The sequence below is a fragment of the Hyperolius riggenbachi genome, chromosome 6 (genome assembly GCF_040937935.1).
Source record: "Hyperolius riggenbachi isolate aHypRig1 chromosome 6, aHypRig1.pri, whole genome shotgun sequence".
Taxonomy (NCBI): Eukaryota; Metazoa; Chordata; class Amphibia; order Anura; family Hyperoliidae; genus Hyperolius; species Hyperolius riggenbachi.
This window is the reverse complement of record NC_090651.1, coordinates 15,670,003-15,692,486: the sequence shown is the minus strand read 5'-3', so window position 1 is coordinate 15,692,486 and position 22,484 is coordinate 15,670,003. Positions and strand designations below refer to the sequence as shown.

The 22,484-nt window shown below is 45.4% G+C and overlaps 1 protein-coding gene across 1 annotated transcript in view; it reads left to right on the top strand.

The window, feature by feature from the left end:
• The window catches only part of LOC137520672 (microtubule-actin cross-linking factor 1, isoforms 1/2/3/4/5-like), a 31,023-nt gene extending 15,402 nt beyond the window's left edge, over positions 1-15,621 (top strand). The window contains exons 6-8 of the mRNA XM_068238869.1: positions 8,502-8,585; positions 10,967-11,074; positions 13,058-15,621. Of these exons, the coding sequence (XP_068094970.1) occupies positions 8,502-8,585; positions 10,967-11,074; positions 13,058-13,225 (360 nt within the window). The 3' untranslated portion in view covers positions 13,226-15,621. The remainder of the gene's footprint in view (positions 1-8,501; positions 8,586-10,966; positions 11,075-13,057) is intronic.
• Positions 15,622-22,484: the final 6,863 nt, after the last annotated feature.

The following is a 22,484-nucleotide window of genomic DNA, read 5'->3' as shown; positions in this document are numbered from 1 at the left end:
GAATGCTGACAAAACTGAGGTCCTTGTTGTCCAAAGCCAGCACTCACCATCAAAACAGCTCTGTCCTAAAGCAACACCAATCAGGATTGGGAATTCAGACATAAACAGCTCCAACCTTGTGCGCAGCCTTGGTGTACTAATCGATGGGGAATTGAGTTTCAGAAACCAAATTTCATCTGTAGTTAAATCCTCCTTCTTTCATCTGAAGAACATTGCAAAGATTAAACATCTGATTCCCCCAGAGCCAGAGGATCTTCCAACCCTAGTTCACGCCTTCATCACATCACGGCTGGACTACTGCAATGCCCTTTATGCTGGCCTCCCCAAAAAGGACCTGCGTCGCCTGCAATTAGTGCAGAATGCTGCTGCCAGATTGCTAACAAACCAGCCTCGCCACTGTCACATTACACCGATCCTTCGCTCACTGCACTGGCTACCAGTAGAATGGAGAATACTCTTCAAGATTGGACTGCTGACATTCAAATCCCTGCACAATCTGGGCCCTGGATACATGAAGGACCTGCTGAAGCTGCACCACACCTCTCACAACCTCCCAGAGTGCACCTCAAAACCTTTGGAGACAGAGCTTTCTGTCATGCTGCCCCTACTCTTTGGAACTCCCTACCATACCCAGTAAAGACAGCCCCATCCCTGGACTTATTCAAATCCAGACTGAAAAGCCACCTGTTTAGCCTGGCATTTCCGGACTTATAGAATTCTTTCTCTGTTCCACGACTTACCAACGAAACAATTATTGGTCGGAGCCATGCTTATGCGCTTTGAGTCCTACGGGAGAAAAGCGCTTTACAAATGTTATTTGTTGTTGTTGCTGTTGATTGAACACTATGAAAACATTCACATTGCAGGTGGAAAAGATATGTGACCCCTTTTATTTAATAACTGGTTAAAGGAATAATTCGCGCAAAAAAAAAAACAACAAAGTTCCACTTACCCGGGGCTTCCTTCAGCCCGGGGCAGCCGTCCTGTGCCCCCGCCGCAGCTCCTATGTCTCCCGGTCCTCTTCGCGGGCGGAGCCGACCTTGCCAGGTCGGGTTCCAGGTCGACCTCCTCTGCGCTCCACCGCGGGGGTCACGTGGTCCGGCCGACGTCATCTGGACGCTACTGTGCAGGTGCAGTAGTTCTGTGCCTGCGCAGTAGCGTCCAGATGACATCGGCCGGACCAAGTGACCCGCGCCTTGGAACGCAGGAGAGGCAGACCTGGTACCCGACCTGGCGAGGTCGGCTCCGCCGGCGAACAGGACTGGGAGACGTAGGAGCTGCGGCGGGGGCACACAACAGCTGCCCCGGGCTGGAGGAAGCCCCAGGGAAGTTAAACTTTGGGTTTTGGTTTTTTTTGCGCGGATCATTCCTTTAAACCTCCTTTGGCAGCAATAACTTCAACCAAACGTTTCCTGTAGTTGCAGATCAGACGTGCACAACGGTCAGGAGTAATTCTTGACCATTCTTCTTTACAGAACTGTTTTGGTTTAGCAATATTCTTGGTATGTCTGATATAAATCGCTTTCTTGAGGTCATGCCACAGCATCTCAATCGGGTTGAGATCAGGACTCTGACACTCCAGAAGGCGTATTTTCTTCTGTTTAAGCCATTCTGTTGTTTATTTACTTCTATGCTTCATGTTGTCCTGTTGCAACACTTATCTCCCATTGAACTTCAGCTGGTGGACAGATGGCCTTAAGTTCTCCTGCAAAAAGTCTTGATAATCTTGGGAATTAATTTTTCCTTCGATGATAGCAATCCGTCCAGGCTCTGACGTAGCAAAGCAGCCCCAAACCATGATGCCCCACCACCATACTTCACAGTTGGGATGAGGTTTTGATGTTGGTGTGCTGTGCCTTTCGTTTTCTCCACACATAGTGTTGTGTGTTTCTTCAACTTTGGTTTTATCTGTCCATAGAATATTTTGCCAGTACTGCTGTAGAACATGCACATGCTCTTTTGCAAACTTTAAACGTGCAGCAATAGTTTTTTTTGGACATCAGTGGCTTACTCTGTGGAATCCTTTTGTGAACTCAATTCTTGTTTAGCGTTTTACATATCATAGATTTGCTAACAGGGATGTTAGCATATTCCGGAGACTTTTGTAAGTCTTTAGCTGACACTCTAGGATTCTTCTTCACCTCATTGAGCATTCTGTGCTGTGCTCTTGCAGTCATCTTTACAGGACGGCCACTCCTAGGGAGAGGAGAAGCAGTGCTGAGCTTTCTCCATTTATAGACAATTTGTCTTACCGTGGACTGATGAACAGCAAGGCTTTCGGAGATACTTTTATAACCCTTTCCAGCTCTATGGAAGTCATCAATTCTTAATCGTAGGTCTTCTGAGAGCTCTTTTGTGTGAGGCATCATTCACGTCCGGCAATGCTTCTTGGGAAAAGCAAACCCAAAACTGGTATCTGGTTTTTTTTATAAGGCAGCTGTAACCAACACCTCCAATCTCATCTCATTGACTCAGCTGGTTAACCCCTCACTTCAATTAGCTCTTGGAGATGTCATTAGCCTAGGGGTTCATATACTTTTTCCACCGGCTCTGTGAATGTTTACATGGTGTGTTCAATCAAAACATGGAAACATTTAATTATTTGTGTGGTATTAGTTTAAGCAGACTGTGATTGTCTATTGCTGTGACTTAGATGAAGATCAGATCACATTTTATGACCAATTTGCGCAGAAATCCATATAATAATTCCAAAGGGTTCACATACTTTTTACTGCTACTGTACCATGTGATGAACTGACATCTATTTACTACTACCGTATTTGGGAACCTTCAGTACAGGAGACCAGGTAATGGTTATTGTTTTTAACCACTTTATCCACCACTACAGTATATCTATGTCCTCTGTGACTTCATCTAAGCCACGAGTCAGTAGATATACGTCTTGTAGCAGCAGCAGTGCTGTTCAGGATTGGGCATTGCTCCTGTGCACATTTCTGGCACTATCGGATGCAACACTAATTGGTGAAAGGGAATATATGTTTCCTGAGCTAATGAGATTGAGTTTTACCATTAAAAATACTTTTATTTTCTCAGTTCATAGTGAAAAATACACACTGTGGCATTATTTCAGAATCAAATATCTTCACCATAAATTCTGACCGGAACATAATCTAAGTTTTGTGGTAAACAGTAAGAATAGCCAAACAAAATTTGTGTTTTTTATCTACAGTAGCACTTTTTATTTTTAAACTGGAATTGGTAAAACTAAGAAATAATGTGATTTTTCTCTATTTTTTTTTCCTTGTTTTCCTATCAAAATTTATAGTAGGACCGATGCAGAAAAGCACAACCCCAGGATTTCGTATGCGGATGTGCCACGGCAGACTCAGATACCACCTGAGTGTAACAGTCGAAAGGATCCAGCCGGCACCATCCAGTATATATAATGCTCTTTTATTTTATTAAATGGCCGTCATATAAATAGCGACGTTTCGGAGCAGTGTGCCCCTTTATCAAGCCATGACAGCATCAAAGTGCAAAGAGTAACAGACATCTTATATAATACATCATTAATTTCAAATTAGCGAATCATAAAGCCCCAAAGTTCAAGGAGCCACTCGTATTCCGCCTAATCAAATGCGGACCTGATCGGAGACTTATTCTAAATATAGTGAGCCAATGGACATAGAGCACTCACCAGCGTCATGTCCACGACGGCGTACACACCAAAATAACTCAGCCCCCTCCCGACGTCAGGAGGATGTATCCACCCATCGGTGAGCGGACCTGATGGGGAACGCCGACAGAGCGAGGCAGGATGCAACGTCACAACGTTGCCAGGGAGACGGAGTGGAAGCACAAAAAGGCGTGCTTCCAAAGTGGCAAGATGTAAACATTGCCTACGCAAGCCGATCACGTGGGACCCGCCCACCAATCAGCTTGCCTTCCGTCTCCCTGCATAGCTAAACGGCGATGGCCGTATTGCTATGGTGATGTAAACAGGGGCTGGAGGTGTGTAAAGCCGTGATGGCACAGCGCTAGTGGCTGCGAGCCTCATGCTATTAGTAATTGATCAACATATAAACATTCAAGCCACAGTCGTGGTCAGAGACATATGCTATTGGGAACATAGTAAGCGATATATCTGAGAAAAAAATATAAAGAGAAATCAAAATAAAGTAAATATAAAAAGAAAGATAAAAGCAGAAAAAAACATAAATTAGATAAACGGTGTCAGATCATATTCTCTGTTCAAACCACGTGGTTCAATAGTATCAAGGGTACGTATCCAGTACACCTCGCGGAGCAACAGCTGTCTTTGTCTATCTCCACCACGTTTTAACAACGGTACGCTGTCAATAATCTGACAGCGTAATTGGCTAACATTATGATTATTTCTAACAAAATGACAGGCAACTGGTTGCTCAACGAGGCGCTCACGGATTGCATGTTTGTGAGCAGATAATCTGGTTTTAAATTTGTGTCGTCTCTCCCACATATAGTAAGCCACATGGGCACTTAAGAATATAAACAACGTATCTAGAATCACAGTTGTGAACATCCTTAATATTGAACCTTCTACCAGATCTAGGATGCATAAAGACATCGCTCCTAATGACCGAGCTGCAGTGCACACAGTTCAGGCAAGGGTACATGCCTTTCCGAGACCCCTCAGGGGGCCGTACCAACGTCCTCATATCAGCATGAGTCAGCTTGTCCCTAAGTGTAGGGGCCCGTTTATAAGAAAAAAGTGGAGGTTGGTGGAACTCAGGGATATGGGGAAAGGACCGGGCAAGAGCAGACCAATGTTTTTTAATTATACTAGCAATATTATTGCTATAAACATTAAATTGTGTCACAAAAGGTATGCGGTTGCCCGTCCCACCTCTCACTCCCCGGGTGGTACGTGTTGCCAAACTGCGTGCCTCTGCAACCAGGCCAGCAGGATAATGTCTATCCAGAAATTTTTGTGTTATCTCATTGAATCTATGCTCTCGTCTGACCTCATCACCCACTATACGGCCCACCCTTTGAAATTGGGACTTGGGGATCGATTTGATTGTATTTTTAGGATGGAAACTATCAAAGGACAAAATAGGATTCTTGTCCGTGGGCTTGACATACAAATCAGTACTAAGGCTATCTCCAGTGCACATAACCATGGTATCTAAAAAGTTAATTTGATACATATCACAGTGGGAGGTAAGTCTAATTGCTTTACACTGGCTATGTAGCTCCCCCACAAATTGATCTAGGGTCCAACGTGGCCCCGCCCACACGCAAAACAAATCATCAATGTATCTGAGCCAACATTTGGCATATTTCTTAAAGAAATCATTATTATAAACAAAAGTCTCTTCATAATCATTCATGAATATGTTTGCGTAGGACGGGGCCACATTGGACCCCATCGCTGTTCCTTGTACCTGTAGAAAAAAGTGGTTATTGAACACAAAATAGTTGCAGGTGAGTACAATCGTTAATAGATCAATAATGAACCTGATCTGTCTATCATCAAAATCCGAAGCAATAAATAACGCATGTCGGACCGCCTCCACACCCCCATCATGAGGGATGGAGGTGTAGAGGCTCTCCACATCGAGCGTCACTAACAGACTATCCCCAGGTATATCATCTAAGTTGGAAATGTACTCTAGGAACATTGACGTGTCCCTAAGATATGACTTCTGTGCCGCAACAAATGGTCTCAAGAGGAAGTCCAAATACTTAGCAATGGGGGATAGAATCGAATCTATGCCAGCCACAATGGGTCGGCCAGGTGGATGTTGTAGCCTTTTGTGGATCTTGGGGCAGAGATATAAACATGGAGTTTTGGGATATTCCATCCGGAGGAATTTAGCAAGTTTGTCATCAATGATGAATTGCTCAACTGCTTGATCCAAAACGGCATCAATTTTCCGTTTGATATCTGTGATAGGGTCACCTGATAAACGGGTGTAGGTAGTTTCATCATTAAGTTGTCTGGCTGCCTCATTAAGATAGTCCAAAGTGTCCATGACTACTACTGCACCCCCTTTGTCCGTGGGCTTTATGGTTATAGAATTGTTGTCAGACAGTTCTTTCAATGCTCTCCGTTCATCTGGTGTGAGGTTATGTCGAATCCTAAGACCCATATGGTTAGATCGCAGGAGTTCATCTACCTCTTTTTGTACTGTAGTTGCGAAAACGTCAATCACCTGACATGATGGAGGACTGAAGCGACTAGGAAGTCTGAGAGAGGTATCCCCCAATCGTAGCATACTTGGATCGTCCTGTTGAGAACCACCAGCCGAGGCCACAAATCTAGGTTGAGAAAAATAGTGTTTCAGCCTAAGACGTCTGAAAAAGCGCTGAAGTTCTATGTCAAGATTCAAAGGGTCAGGCCAATGAGTAGGAGCAAAGGAAAGTCCCTTATTTAATAGCATATGTTGTGACTCAGATAGTACATAAGAGGAAATGTTAACAACTAAGTTGTGGACGGGCCTTGTTTCTGTCTGGGCCGCTGACGCAGCCTGTCCCTTATGCCGCCTGTGTCTGCCCCCCCTCCTTGTTCGTCCTGACTGGACTGGTTGTCCGTAGAATCTTCGGGAGTGCTGACCGGGAGAAAATCCGAAGAGCCTCCGAGGTTGGGGTCAGTTGGTGGCATGCTAGGTTTTGGTTTGCCTTTAGGATTACGTGGTGGACGTGGTTTAGGTAAACGTTTGTATGGTTGTTGCCAAACGTACACGTACCCTGTGGTATAGTCTGCCTCGTCCCTCTGGAATTTCTGGCGTTTGACAGTTGTGACGTTGCATCCTGCCTCGCTCTGTCGGCGTTCCCCATCAGGTCCGCTCACCGATGGGTGGATACATCCTCCTGACGTCGGGAGGGGGCTGAGTTATTTTGGTGTGTACGCCGTCGTGGACATGACGCTGGTGAGTGCTCTATGTCCATTGGCTCACTATATTTAGAATAAGTCTCCGATCAGGTCTGCATTTGATTAGGCGGAATACGAGTGGCTCCTTGAACTTTGGGGCTTTATGATTCGCTAATTTGAAATTAATGATGTATTATATAAGATGTCTGTTACTCTTTGCACTTTGATGCTGTCATGGCTTGATAAAGGGGCACACTGCTCCGAAACGTCGCTATTTATATGACGGCCATTTAATAAAATAAAAGAGCATTATATATACTGGATGGTGCCGGCTGGATCCTATCAAAATTCATAGAAAACAAAATTGTTCGAGGGAAAAAAATGGCATACAATGAAAGCCTACTTTGTCTTGAAAAAAACAATATATATTTCATTTCTGTGTCATAAGTAGGGATAAAGTTATTTCTGATTAAATAAGGACACAGCTAAACTGTCAAAACTTCTCTGGTCCATAAGTGGAAAACAAGGTCTGGATGCGAAGTGGTTAAAGTTAAATTTGCAGTTTTGCGAATTTACATTCAGCGGCTGGGCAAACAGAGAGGGCAGGTGTGGAATGAGCAGTAGTGATCTGGTCAGAGGATCTGAAGGGCTCTTTTCCCAGTTTAGTGTATGGATCCCGTGCAATAGTTTGGGGACTTGAAGCACTTCTATCTTCTTGCTTCAAGTCTCCAGTTTAGAGTAAAATTAAAGGGGCACTATGGCGAAAAATTGTAACATTTAAATATGTGCAAAGACAAAGAAGTACATTTTTTCCAGAGTAAAATGAGCCATAAATTACTTTTCTCCTATGTTGCTGTCACTTACAGTAGGCAGTAGAAATCAGACAGAAGCGACAGGTTCTAGACTAGTCCATCTCTTGATAGGGGATTTTCAGTAAGGCTTTTATTCTGTATAAGGATATTCCCTAAAAAAAAAAGATTTAAACAATGATGCTGGCCAGCTTCCCTGCCCACTACACAGTTTTTTGGCAGTTGGACAGAGCAACTGCCATTCACTAAGTGCTTTTGAAACTAAATAAATCCCTGAGAATTCCCCATGAAGAGATGGACTAGTCCAAAACCTGTCGCTTCTGTGAGATTTCTACTACTTACTGTAAGTGACAGCGACGTAGGAGAAAGGTAATTTATGGCTCATTTTACTCTGGAAAAAACATACTTTTTGTTTATTTTTGCACGTATTTAAAATTTTAAATTTTTTTGCCTTAGTGCCCCTATAAGTTACACACTTGTCTGCATGATCGTTATTGAGCAATCCAATGTTAACCGTTCAGAGGAGATGACAGTTTGTGTAGTTCTCTCGGGGAGAGAAAATTTGCAGCAATCCCTCTGTTTCATGTACATCTCCCTTGGGCAGCAGCTCTTGACTTCTGTGTGTTGCTCCCCTTTGCTATTCCATTGGCAGCCTGTTCTTCTATATGCAGCCGCCCAACACCAGGGGCCCTTGTAGCCTTCCCAGAAATCCGGCCTTGATCTTCACCACCTCTTTTGAATCGGGTTGGTTCTTTTCCAAGCTGCATATATTAGCATAATTAATCTCTAAATAAGTAGCATCTCATTAATCATCCCCAACTGCACACAAAATGTAAATCCTTATATAGCAGCCATTTTTCTCCTGGCTTTTGCAGGTCATCAGAAAACAAAGCGAGGTTACAAAAGCAATGCTGGAAACATACGAGAGCTCTGGGGACAAATTAGCATCTACCTTACAAGTAAGTGTGACAAACGCTGCCTGTCTCCTCTCACTGGATGGTAATATCTTTTATTCTGACTCTACAAACTTACCAACATCAATGCAATATGAGGAGTAGAGCTGCTTCCTGCTGGTTCTTCTAAACAAGCATAAGTTGGCTGGCTGGCTGGATAGTGTAATGGTTAAGGGCTCTGCCTCTGACACAGGAGACCTGGGTTCGAATCTTGGCTCTGCCTGTTCAGTAAGCCAGCACCTATTCAGTAGGAGACCTTAGGCAAGTCTCCCTAATGCTGCTACTTCCTATAGAGCACGTCCTAGTGGCTGCAGTTCTGGTGCTTTGAGTCCTCTAGGAGAAAAGTGCGATATAAATGTCTTGTCTTTGTCTAAGGTGCAGCGCGCCTGGTTTTATTCCTAGGGTGATACACCCATCACGGCCACTAGGGGCTGCCAGCACTCCCTATTTCCCTCCACTATCAATGGATAGACCTTAAAGAGAACCCGAGGTGGGATTTACTTATGCTAGTGGGGCACAGAGGCTGGTTGTGCACACTAACACCAGCCTCTGTAGCCCCATGGTGTGCCTCCAGGACCCCCCTGCGTGCCGCTATACCCCCGCAGTGCTGGGGACACACAGCGTGTCGCCAGCACAATGTTTACCTATGCCTGTCTGCGGGAGGGAAGTGACGCGGGCGGGTAGCGCCGATACAGAGGAGGCGGGGGAGCGACGCTAACAGACACGACATAGGTAAACATTGTGCTGGCAACACGCTGTGTGTCGCTAGCACTGCGGGGGGTATAGCGGCGCGCAGGGGGGTCCTGGAGGCACACCATGGGGCAACAGAGGCTGGTGATAGTGTGCACAACCAGCCTCTGTGCCCCACTAACATAATTAAATCCCACCTCGGGTTCTCTTTAAGGACAACTGAAGTGAGAAAACTATGGAGGCTGCCATATTTATTTCCTGTTAAACAATACCAGTTGCCTGGCAGTCCTGCTGATCTATAGCTGTAGTAGTGTCTCTGTATAGCAGGGAGAGGTGTCAGCACTTCACATGACAGGCTTCATCTGAATGACTAGCTGCATGGATCTACAGAGCCTTAATATGGAGGATGTTGGCTTCCAAAAACAGTTTGTGCGCAGAGTGTTCCGTACTAGACCCTTCCACTGCGTAAAGGGATCCTCATGGAAGAGACTCTAACCACTAATTTACAAAAAAACACAGTGTGAACCTGGAGTAGAGGCCATAAAATGGTTTACACATTTTTGTTGGAAGCAGGTAGGGCGTGATTCACTGACAAATAGCACGCCTTATCAGAGTAGCATAGCAAGCGCTACGAACTTATGCCTGCTAATTGGCAATGACGAGAGCTCCACTCGTCCTGCCCTGAGCCCCTGGGCGGGTCCAATCACTTTGAGGGATATTATCCCAGCACTTTGATTGGCCCAATAGGCTGCCTGTCAAGTTTCCTCAAGTGACAGGCAGCCTATTGGGCCAATCAATAACTATAGCAACCTCATAGCCCTCTTGCTACAGTTGTCTTCTACGCTTGCTACACACACTAGTCCGCAGTTATTGGCAAGTGACGAGCAAACAATCTCAGCACTTACTTGAATTCATTGGCGGTACAGTGATGGTCTGCCAATCTGATCTTTACTGGAAGCGCAAAAATGAGGACCCGGAAGTGCAAAATTCACCCCATGAGTACTTTAAACGGATAGATCGCTTTCTATCATTGGTACGAATGACTGACTGCATTTAACATCCAAACTGATCTGCTGGGACGGATCGGTCTTACATTCTTTGGAAATTTTTTTCTTAAAGATTCTCGGTCAACCCATCGTTTGTCATTTGTTTCCAAAGGCCGTGGTCTAGCGTGTGTTCTGAGCTTTTTAGGAAACCTGAGATGAAAATGAACTGATGAGATAAACAATTCTATCTACCCGTCCTACTCCTGAAAATGAGCTAAGAAAAGTACCGTATGTTTAATGTTGTATTGTCTCATATGCTGAAAGTCTTTCAGTGTTCCAAAAGTTAAAACATATAAACTACTGACTTTTTTTTCATGTATCCCCTGCACCCAACATCTGTTTTCTGCCGGGCAATGGTTTTATGGCTGTAATTCCTTATCAGTGAGGATTACACTATAGTCTGACTGGGTCCCCAACTGGAGAGAAACTGTCACTTGCATACCTAAATGTTTAACTCTTTCAGGCAGAAAAAGAAACACAGCATAGTTATTTGTGTGCTTGGCACTGTACATACATGTCTAGCTCATCATGTCACATGACACCAAAGTGCTAGCTCTTCTTTCTCAACGTTGACTTTGGATGAAAGTCAGCAGGTTCAGCTCCCTAACAGGTTGTACTTTAAGAAAAAAAACTTACATCCTGTTTCCCCAGGAAATGAGCGGGCGGACTGAGCGATTTCATGAGCTGTTACAGATAAATGGCGCTCAGAATGGGAGGAAGAAGTGGAGCGACACCCTGGTCAGCTCAGTGACGGAAGAGGTAAGTGGCGGCTCACTGGTTGGTTGGGGTTTCGCTCTTAGTATTCCGGCTGTTTAGACTGAATTGTGCAGAGCTGTAGTCTGCTGTCATTATTGCATGGTCACTGTTTAACCTCTTGAGGACCGCAGTATTTAACCCCCCCTAAAGACCAGGCCATCAAATAGGCCACTGCAGCTTTAAGACCTCGCTGCAGGGCCGCACAACTCAGCACACAAGTGCTTCCTCCCCCTCCCCTTTTCTCCCCACCAACAGAGCTTTCTGCTGGTGAGGTCTGATCGCCCCCCAGGGTTTATTTTTTTTTTCAATAAATATTTATCTTTTTTAAATAAATGCGTCCTTTTAAAAAAAAAAAATTCTCTCCAGTATCACCCTCCGTCCCCCCGACAGCCAATCCCCGTAATCAGCTGTCATAGGCTTCAGCCTATGACAGACGATCACCCAGACGATCACCCATGAGCTTCTGGAGGGGACGGCCGTGTCACACTGCTGTCCCCAGTACAGCGCTGCCGTAGCGCAGGCGGATTCACCGTATAACAGTCTCCTAGCAGCGATTGATCGCTGCTGGGAGACTGAAGGCCATCCAAGCAGGGATGCGCACGCATTGGCGCAGGCGATTTCCTGCAAACCACGCCCCAAGGACCTTCAACCGATCGGCGTTAGGCGGTTATAGGGGACCTATTCATAAATCTGGTGGTCTGTGGGAATTACAGCACGTTTCTAGAGATCGTCCAATGCCCTCACACACAACCTCGTCTCTTTAGCATGACAGCATTCTCTCTGAGAGACCATTGTGATGTCTGGATGGTGTGTGGTGGCTGGATGGTGTAATGGTTAAGGGCTCTGCCTCTGATACAGGGTTCGAATCTCGGCTCTGTCTGTTCAGTAAGCCAGCACCTATTCAGTAGGAGACCTTGGGCTAGTCTACTTAACACTGCTACTGCCTATAGAGTGTGCCCTAGTGGCTGCTGCTCTGGCGCTTTGAGTCCGCCAGGAGAAAAGCACGATATAAGTGTTCTGTGTTTGTTTGATTGTGATGTCATGCAGTGTGACATCATCCTCCCCTCCACACGCTGCTCCCTTTATGGTGAGGGGGCACAGAGGGTATATTGGGGAGGGGTGATGGAGGTTGCTGTGTGTGAGACTTAAGAGATGATCGGGATTCCAGCAATACGAATGAGATGGAACGCTGTGATGTGGAGGAGGAGGATTTACCATAAGGCACTGTGGGCACATGCCTACAGGCGCCTGATGATGGAGGGGTGGCTCACTCCCTTCCCCGACTGCCTCCCGCCCTCCTTCCCTATGCAGAGTCCCGAGTGGAGTGTAGATGAGAGTTTAGTCACCCGGCTCTCAGCATTCCACTGACCAGATCTACCTTCAGTCGGGGGCACCACTAGCTACTTAATACTGAGGGAACCTCTGGCAACCTAATGCTAAGGGACATCTATAACTACCTATGATGCGTAAGGCCAGCCAGCACACCTGTGATGCGGTTCGGTGGGGGTTTGTAGGTTCATGGAGGGCGAAGTCTAGGGCGCCAAGACATACATGCCTATAGGCTCCTGTGATGTAAATCCGGGCCTCATACCATACAATGCAATAACGTTTGTAAAGTGTTTTTCTCCTCAAAGCACGTAGATATCTCTTAGATCAATACATAGTTGCAGGCTGGACTACATGTCTGTTTTTAGGCATAGGCAAATTCTGGTTTGTATGCTGGGTTTCTTCTGTATCTCATCAGTGTCCGTTTTGAATATCAATCCAATCACTCACTCAAATAGGATTTAAAGTTGTAAAAATAACGTGTAGCTGGATTTCGTGTTAGCGTCATTAGTTTGTCCATAAGTAAATAGCAGGTTGCACAAATCAAATTATAATACAAACATTAGCATTATTAGTGTGATAAATTGGGGTCCTTTTCATTTTAGCAGATGATTTTGTTGTTGTTTTTTAAGTAAAGTTGTCTTCTTTTATCTCTTGTAGATGAGACAAGTGTCTGAGCGTTTCTCTACAGTCCTCAGACTGAACTCCTGCTACCAAACCCATCTATGTGGCCTCCAGAGTCGCTCCATCAAGGCGGAGCCCATCGTAGCACTGCCCACTGATCCTCCCCCTTCATGCCCACCTAACAGACAGTGCACATGTATGTAAGGACCAGCATCAAGGCGGAGTCCACCTTAGCACTGCCCACTACATGCCCATCTAACAGACAGTGCACATGTATGTAAGGACCAGCATCAAGGCGGAGTCCACCATAGCACTGCCCACTACATGCCCACCTAACAGACAGTGCACATGTATGTAAGGACCAGCATCAAGGCGGAGTCTACCATAGCACTGCCCACTACATGCCCATCTAACAGACAGTGCACATGTATGTAAGGACCAGCATCAAGGCGGAGTCCACCATAGCACTGCCCACTACATGCCCATCTAACAGACAGTGCACATGCATGTGAGGGGCCAGCACACGCGTGTATGTATGCACTTACGGAATATCAGAAGATAAAATCTAAATGAAGAGCTATATATTCTGTGAGCTGCAGTGAGGGGGCACCGGCCTCATGTTCTCCATGTTTGTTGGACCTGGATGAAGAAAACGAGCGGCCTTGACACAGGAATATTGCATGTCAGATTAATATTTTCCCCCAAGTTCTTTGGGTGCTGACAGTTTGCAAGTATCTTCTGCCTCTCTGGACGGTGTCACCTGCCAAACAAACCGGAGAACCCTCGTTAAATAGTATGGCCATTTACCATGACAGGTGTGATGGGCCTGATGTACACAGGAGGGATGGCCACTGGCATGCTAATTAAGCCATCTTGCACGCAAATTACTACAGCTAGAAATTGGGGTGATTAAAATGAACAGGCAGAGTGTGCAAGTGTCCCCAGTGCTCGCCTTCTGGGTACCACCATGTCTAGCAACCTAAGGTGGGAAGCAAATGTCTCAGACACAAAAAGGCCCAACAACGGTTATTCTTCTTGCATCAGCTGAAAAAGTTTGGCACGTCCAGCGTCTTTCTGACTCGCTTTTACTATATTACCGTTAAGTCGATTCTATGTTCCCCCCAACATTGTCTGGTAAGCGGGTGCCACTCCCAGAAACAAGCTCAAGCTTTAAAGCACAGGTGTCAAACTCCAGGCCTGGAGGGCCAGATCCATGCCGGTGTTTAGGATGGACTGAGAAAGAGAGGAATGTGTTCTACCCGACAGATCACACCTTTCCTGATTCACACCCATCAATAAATTTGAGCGGTGTCAAAAATGTGTGAGGACCTTGGCACTTGAAGGACTGATTTTACATCCCTGCTTTAAGGTGGCCATACACTGGTCGATTTGCCATCAGATAGATCCCTTTCTCATCGAATCTCATCAGAGAGGGATTGTATGGCTGCCTTTACTGCAAACAGATTGTGAATCGATTTCAGCATGAAGCAGATTCACAATCTGTGAAGCTGCCGCTGCCCCCACCAGCTATACATTACCTGCTCCGGCTGACACCTGTCCCCAGGTCCCCGCTGTCTTTTTCTCCGCTCTGGGTTCCACCTTTACTGTTTAAACTTCCCCGGACAGGAAGTATAGTGGAGGGCACTCTACTGTTTAAACTTCCTGCTGGGACAGGAAGCAGTGAAGCCTGCCGGACTCTGAGCCCAGCGCGGAGAAGAAGCAGCGGGGATATGTGCTGGCCGGATTAGGTAATGTATTGGCGCTAACGTTGGTCGTCGGGCATTCGAACGCACTCCCGACGGCGATTGAGCGAAATCTTCCGCACGGACAGGAACAATCAATTTCGGATGTAAATCGATCGTTCGGTCAGCGTTTGCGCAACTATTTCACAGCCGATTCAATAACAGTGATCTAATCTGCTGTATATCGGTGGGAAAATCTGTAAGTGTATGGGACCCTTAAGAGTCATCAAAGCTTCCGAGAAGATAATCTGGTCCCCCCTCCCACCACTGGACCTCCTATACTCCTCCAGATTGCAATCCAGGGCAGCCAAGATTGCAAATGATCCCTCCCACTCTGGCTACCACCACCTAGACCTACTCCAATCAGGATGCCGCTTCAGGTTCCTCCCCACCAGGACCTCCAGACACAGGAACTCCTTCTTTCCCCAAGCTGTCCTGGCCCTAAACTGTGTAACTTCAACTGTTAATTGAAATGCTGTACATATTCCCCATCCCCCATTGTTTCTGTGTACTCCTGTATGCATGTCTGTCCATATAAGTCTGCTGAACTATGTGCCAAAAATAATGTACTTGACAAATAAAATCTATTCTGATTTGTAGGTCCGCCTCTAAGCTGCTTAGAATTTGCATGCAAGTCACCTTGATCAGCATCTCATGAACTCTCTCCAGTACACAGTGTTATAAACTGTTCTTATATCACCTTGCTTCGACACCACCGTCTCACAGACTGTGAGATCACTTGACTCTCCACACCGCAAACAGGATATAGACTTTCTCAGGCTTCTTCAATGTCTACGTTATTTATTCAGGAAACAGGAATACAGATAGATACATTCATCATATCCTAGCCATGCCAATCTTCATGTTGCGTTACAAGCTCGTGATTAGACTCCCTGCTGAAGTCAATCAGGTACCTTCTTCCTAACTACGTTACACTAAACTACCTATGTACAGCATACACTATATCAGATTACAGAAAGGAAGAACATGCTTAGAAGTCGTCCCAGTGAGCTAGTGCGGAAGGAAGAAGCAGAAGTGAGCTCTCATAGCTCCCTCAGCCTTTAATACCGACTAGGAAAGAGTTAAATATGACATCATCTTCGCCACCCCCTAGACCAGATTATTGGTGGACCCACTCGTGGTGTCATCATACACACCTACTTGATTAATAATCAATGAGGCATTTGACCCATATGCAGGAACGTGGATGTTTAGTAAATACGGCCAATGTTTTCTGTTCCTGTGGTGTAGTGTTAAGGTCAGAGTAGTCCGATGGCCTTCTTTTAGGAACATGTTCTCAGTATCTGCGTGTATCCTCTGCTACACGCAGACCCTGAGATGCCTCTGCCTGCATCACAAAACCTCTATTTATTTTAAAGGCATACACTGCGGACAAGCCTTTTACATAAAACTCAGGCCAAGTAACTGAGGCCTACTTAAATTATAACACACAGCGGTTTGCATTCTGCAATGTGTTGATGAGGCATTTCACAGGTTGAATGGACTCCGGTTATGTGTGACCAGCCTTATGCTGCATTGGGGTAGATTACTGAAGACTGGCGTAATATATGCTGGCACTACAAGCAACATGGTAAGCGCTTCTTCCCAAACAGCTCCTGGCTTATAAATGGCACAGTGTGTGCAAATGCATCCGCAGTGCCAGAAACTGCAAGGGCTGAAACCATGCCAGGTGCTGCTTGCTAATCAGCACTTACCACTCTTGCTTGTAGTAACTGGCACAGCATGGGAGATCACCCACAGTGCATGATACACACATCAGGTACTGGGGAAGGTGACCTCATAATTGGATTGAAGAGGGTTAATAAGCTATGGCATGTGACTGTATTAAAGCAGACCCAAACCAAACATTTTTTTTAATTAAAAATATTTAGTTGCAGCACTCTGACACATACAACGATAAATAAACACTCCTTCAAGCCTATGAGCATTTCAGTGCATGCTTTTCACCCTTCTCTTTTCATAACTAGGGTTATACAGGTGGCAGCCATTACTTCTGAGCTTAGTAGGAGGTTTTAGATTATGGGTGTGTTTGTCATCAGTTACCCTCCCTCACAGGGGCGTGGTCTATGTGAAACCTCACACAAGCTGAGATCACCACCCCTGTGACATCATCAGTTGCAGCCTGTGTTTTGTTTTTTAATATCCACCAGTTTGCCGGAAAAATCCCAGTGTAATGTCTGATTGCACTGCCCGGGAGCTCCCTTCCACACTGAGTAGCACGCATGCTGGTTCTGGGGCTGCCTTCCACACTAAGTAGCACGCATGCTGGTTCTGGGGCTCCCTTCCACATTAAGTAGCACGCATGCACAGTGTGAAGTTAATTATGCTGCTGGAGGTAAAATACTAAATATCTCCGCTCCCACACCTCTTACACTCCCCAAATTTTCAGGATAGGGAGGGGACCCCCCGAACGACCTCTATGCCAAATTGCAGCCCCCGAGACCTGCTGGTTCAGGAGATAGATTAGAGAAACCTATCTCGGGAACCAGCGGGTCTCGAGGGCTGCAATTTGGCATAGAGGTGGTTCGGGGGGTCCCCTCCCTACCCTGAAAATTTGGGGAGTGTAAGAGGTGTGGGAGCGGAGATATTTAGTATTTTACCACCAGCAGCATCATTCAATAGGAAATGTGGGCGCACGGTCTCCTACTGCGCATGCGGGGCAGCGCAAATCCAAAGGCAGCGTAATCAGACACAACACCGGCAATATGAAAGGAAGGGAATGTGTTTCTCCAATAATATTTTATATTTGTCATCATGCAGCTGAAATATTTATCATAATTTAGAAAATAGATTTTGTTTCTGAAATCTTGTATTTTTAATTTGGTTCCACTTTAAAGGACACCCGAGGCAAAATTAAACTATTAAAGTAAATGATTGTATCTATCTTCCTTCTCCTAAAAATGACTTTTTAAGATATTCCAGTTTTATTTTATGTTTAAATCTAATTTGTTTAAACTCCTTGTTTTTGCTCAATGATACATTCATTGCAATATGCCAGAGCTAAAATCTATGAACTATTAAACAATGTCATCTCTTTCCTGCTCTCTGAAGCTATTTTCTCCTAGGAAAGTTTTTTTTATATTTGGAATTTCTTATCAGTGAGGGTCATACTGTAGTCACTTCCTGTCAGGACTTAGTCAGCCATTTACATACCTGATATTTAACTCTTTCAGGCAAAGAAAGAAAAAATAGGAACACAGCATAGTTATTTGTGTGCTAGGCACTGTACATACATGTCTTTCCCATGTCACCTCAGGTATCCTTTAACCTTCTTGCCAGTTATCACGAGCTGAGCTCGGGGTAACCTGCGCAGGAGGATTTCTCCGGCCCCGCTGGGCCAATTTTCACAATTTTTTTTTTATTGCACGCACTTTGCTAGCTGCGTGCATATCCCGATCGCCGCTGCACCACCCCCATCCCCCTCCAGACCCCTTGAGCAGCCTGGCCAATCAGTGCCAGGCAGCGCTGAGGGGTGGATTGGGATTCCCTCTAACCTCCCAGACATGGTGATGGGACGTCATCCCGTCCCATCGCCATGGCGATGAGGGAAGCCCTGCAGGAAATCCCATTCTGAACGGGATTTCCTACTTGCAAAAATCGCCAGCGGCGATTGAAGTAGATAGGAGGATGCTGCTTGTCAGCGGCTATCATGTAGCTAGTGCCAGGCTAGCTACATGAATTAAAAAAAAAAAAAAATACGTGCTGCGCCACCCCCTTGCCTACTGAATTGGAACGGCAAGGGTGTTAATTTTAAATAGACTGCAGTATACAGAAATCTAGTTTGAAAATGTAATTATGAAGTGTAAATACATTTTCTATACAGCGTACACTACAGCACGGTGGCGTAGTGGATAGCGCTCTCACCTTGCAGCACTTAGTGCCCAGTTCACATCCCAGCCAGGGCACTATCTGCACAGTTTATATGTTCTCCCCGTGTCTGCGTGCATTTCCTCTGGGCACTTCAGTTTCCTCCCACTTCCCAAAAACCTACAGATAAATTAATTGGCCCTAGGCTACGATACACACACTACAGTATACATACCTAGAGATATGACTATGGTGGGAATTAGACTGTAAGCCCCTTTGAGGGACAGCAGTCGGTGACAAGACCGTGTACTCTGTAAAGCTCTGTGGAAGATGTCAGCCCTATACTGTACACACACACACACACACACACACACACGGACCAAAACAAGTAAATTAAACTAGAAAAAAAAAAAAGTCACAGTGCACAGTGGGTTCCCCCAATAAATTTGAGAAGATATGGGGACATTGGTGTGCATGACCGTAGATCCTGAGTTGGGCAGAGATCAAATTCTCTCGGGAATTGGGGTGTCTAGTGACACACCGACGATGCCTCATGCGTGGCGTCTCACTCTATGTATGACAACTTCCTGGTATGCCTGAAGTGATCTGCTGTGAATTTTAACCTTTTATTCAATCCAACAGTGTTTTTGCTGATATAAAACTGCTGTCCTGCACCTTTAAAGTGGTGATTGAGAGATTCATGTTTACCTGCCACAAAAACCATACCGGAATGTTACTGGGCCAGACAAAGACTCATCCTTGTTTCCACCACTGTGCTGCGTGCTGCTCTCCATCCCGCAGGCTGTGCAGGCAGAAGTGTCAGAACATGGAAAGTCTTATGCGGTAGCAACCTGGGTGAATTAACCCCCCTCTGCTACAGCCCACTAACGCAAAACCGAATCTCGCAATCGCCAGCTCACACTATCTGTATCTGGTGAGCTATAAAGTGGTGATCGTCACTTACTGCTGATAACAGGAAACGGGTGAACTTTTAGAAATATGGAAACTTGCAGCTGTTGTGAAAAGTGCCCTTATTTCTGCTGATCACTAAAACTGGAGATCTGCAGAAATAGAGGCATTTTCTGGACAGCTGCAATAGACCTTTAAAAAAGGGAGACATTGGTGAGAGAGGCTGACATATTTATGACTTTTTAAAAAGGTGCCCATACATGGTATAATTTTTTCGTTTAGTTCGATTATTTTGTTAGATCAAATAAAGAATTTTCCAACATGTTCAAACTGAATTTTCATTGAAAAAGTGGTTTTATTGTACCGTGTATCGGATTCGGCACCATAAGCAATACCAAGTTGCCTGGCTGTCCTGCTGATCCTCTGCCTCTAATACTTTCAGCCCTAGACCCTGAACAAGAATGCAGCAGATCAGGTACTCTAAATTAAGTGTGACTGGATTAGCCGAATGCTTGTTTCAGGGTTGTGGCGGAGGGATCAGCAGGGCTGCCAGGCAACTGGTATTGTTTAAAAGGAAACAAATATGGCAGCCTTCATACTGTACACCCCTCACCTCAGGTTCCTTTTAAGGGATGGCTCATACGCGAGCGGATTGCCAGCGTTCATCCATGTAATTTATCGCCAATGCGTTTACACAAGTGCCAGACAATGGAATTTCCTGAGACTCCGCGTGCAGCTTCTAGCATTTGTTGTATTTGCAGTTTCTTATCTCCCCCCCGGGGGCTCAGAATGACGGGAACCGATTTCAAATACTTTTTTTTGCTCGGTAGCAGAAGTGCGTTTAAGTCTAAGAGCCGGTTCACACTGCTGGCATCTAGCTAAAGGACAACTGAAGTGAGAGGTATATGGAGGCTGCCATATTTCCTTATAAGTAATACCAGTTGCCTGCTGATCCTCTGTCTCTAATACCTTTAGCCATAGATCCTGAACAAGCATGCAGCAAATCAGGTGTTTGACATTGTCAGATCTGACTAGATAAGCTGCATGCTTGTTTCTGGTTTTATCCAGACGCTACTGCAGCCACATACAGTGGGTTGCAAAAGTATTCAGCCCCCTTGAAGTTTTCCACATGTTGTCACATTACTGCCACAAACATGAATCAGTTTTATTGGAATTCCATGTGAAAGACCAACACAAAGTGGTGTACATGTGAGAAGTGGAACGAAAATCATACATGATTCCAAACATTTTTTACAAATAAATAACTGCAAAGTGGGGTGTGCGTAATTATTCTGCCCCCCCCTGAGTCAATACTTTGTAGAACCACCTTTTGCTGCAATTACAGCTGCCAGTCTTTTAGGGTATGTCTCTACCAGCTTTGCACATCTAGAGACTGAAATCCTTGCCCATTCTTCTTTGCAAAACAGCTCCAGCTCAGTCAGATTAGATGGACAGCGTTTGTGAACAGCAGTTTTCAGATCTCGCCACAGATTCTCGATTGGATTTAGATCTGGACTTTGACTGGGCCATTCTAACACATAGATAGGTTTTGTTTTAAACCATTTCATTGTTGCCCTGGCTTTAGGGTCATTGTCCTGCTGGAAGGTGAACCTCCGCCCCAGTCTCAAGTCTTTTGCAGATTACAAGAGGTTTTCTTCCAAGTTTGCCCTGTATTTGGCTCCATCCATCTTCCCATCAACTCTGACCAGCTTCCATGTCCCTGCTGAAGAGATGCACCCCCCGAGCATGATGCTGTCACCACCATATTTGACAGTGGGGATGGTGTGCTCAGAGTGATGTGCAGTGTTAGTTTTCTGCCACACATAGCGTTTTGCATTTTGGCCAAAAAGTTCCATTTTGGTCTCATCTGACCAGAGCACCTTCTTCCACATGGTTGCTGTGTCCCCCACATGGCTTGTGGCAAACTGCAAACGGGACTTCTTATGCTTTCTGTTAACAATGCCTTTCTTCTTGCCACTCTTCCATAAGGGCCAACTTTGTACAGTGCATGACTAATAGTTGTCCTATGGACAGAGTCTCCCACCTGAGCTGTAGATCTCTGCAGCTCGTCCAGAGTCACCGAGGGCCTCTTGACTGCATTTCTGATCAGCACTTTCCTTGTTCGGCCTGCGAGTTTAGGTGGATGGCCTTGTCTTGGTAGGTTTACAGTTGTGCCATACTGCTTCCATTTCTGAATGATCGCTTGAACAGTGCTCCATGGGATGTTCAAGGCTTTGGAAATCTTTTTGTAGCCTAAGCCTGCTTTAAATTTCTCAATAACTTGATCCCTGGCCTGTCTTGTGTGTTCTTTGGACTTCACGGTGTTGTTGCTCCCAATATTCTCTTAGACAACCTCTGAGGCCGTCACAGAGCAGCTGTATTTGTACTGACATTAGATCACACACAGGTGCACTCCATTTAGTCATTAGCACTCATCAGGCAATGTCTATAGGCAACTGACTGCACTCAGATCAAAGGGGGCCGAATAATTACGCACAGACCACTTTGCAGTTATTTGTAAAAAATGTTTGGAATGATGTATGATTTTCGTTCCACTTTTCATGTGTACACCACTTTGTGTTGGTCTTTCATGTGGAATTCCAATACAATTGATTCATGTTTGTGGCAGTAATATGACAAAATGTGGAAAACTTCAAGGGGGCTGAATACTTTTGCAACCCACTGTAGATTAGCAGGGCTGCCAGGCAACTGGTATTGTTTAGACACTGAAGTCTTTTTTTTTTTTTTTTTTTTTTTTTTAACCTTAATTTGTTATCCAGTCCGATTCAGCATTTAATCCGGAAAATATTCCCCGCATCCCCCGCAGCAAAACATGATTTACTGTATGGCTTAGTACTAGACCTGCAAAGTTCCACAACGTTGCAGGTCGCAGATTGTGCTGCCGGGGGGTGGAGGACAGAGCTTTGCGCTCCACAGATCTCTGCCTCTCCCCGCCCTTCTCAGTGAAAGAAGACAGAGGGGCA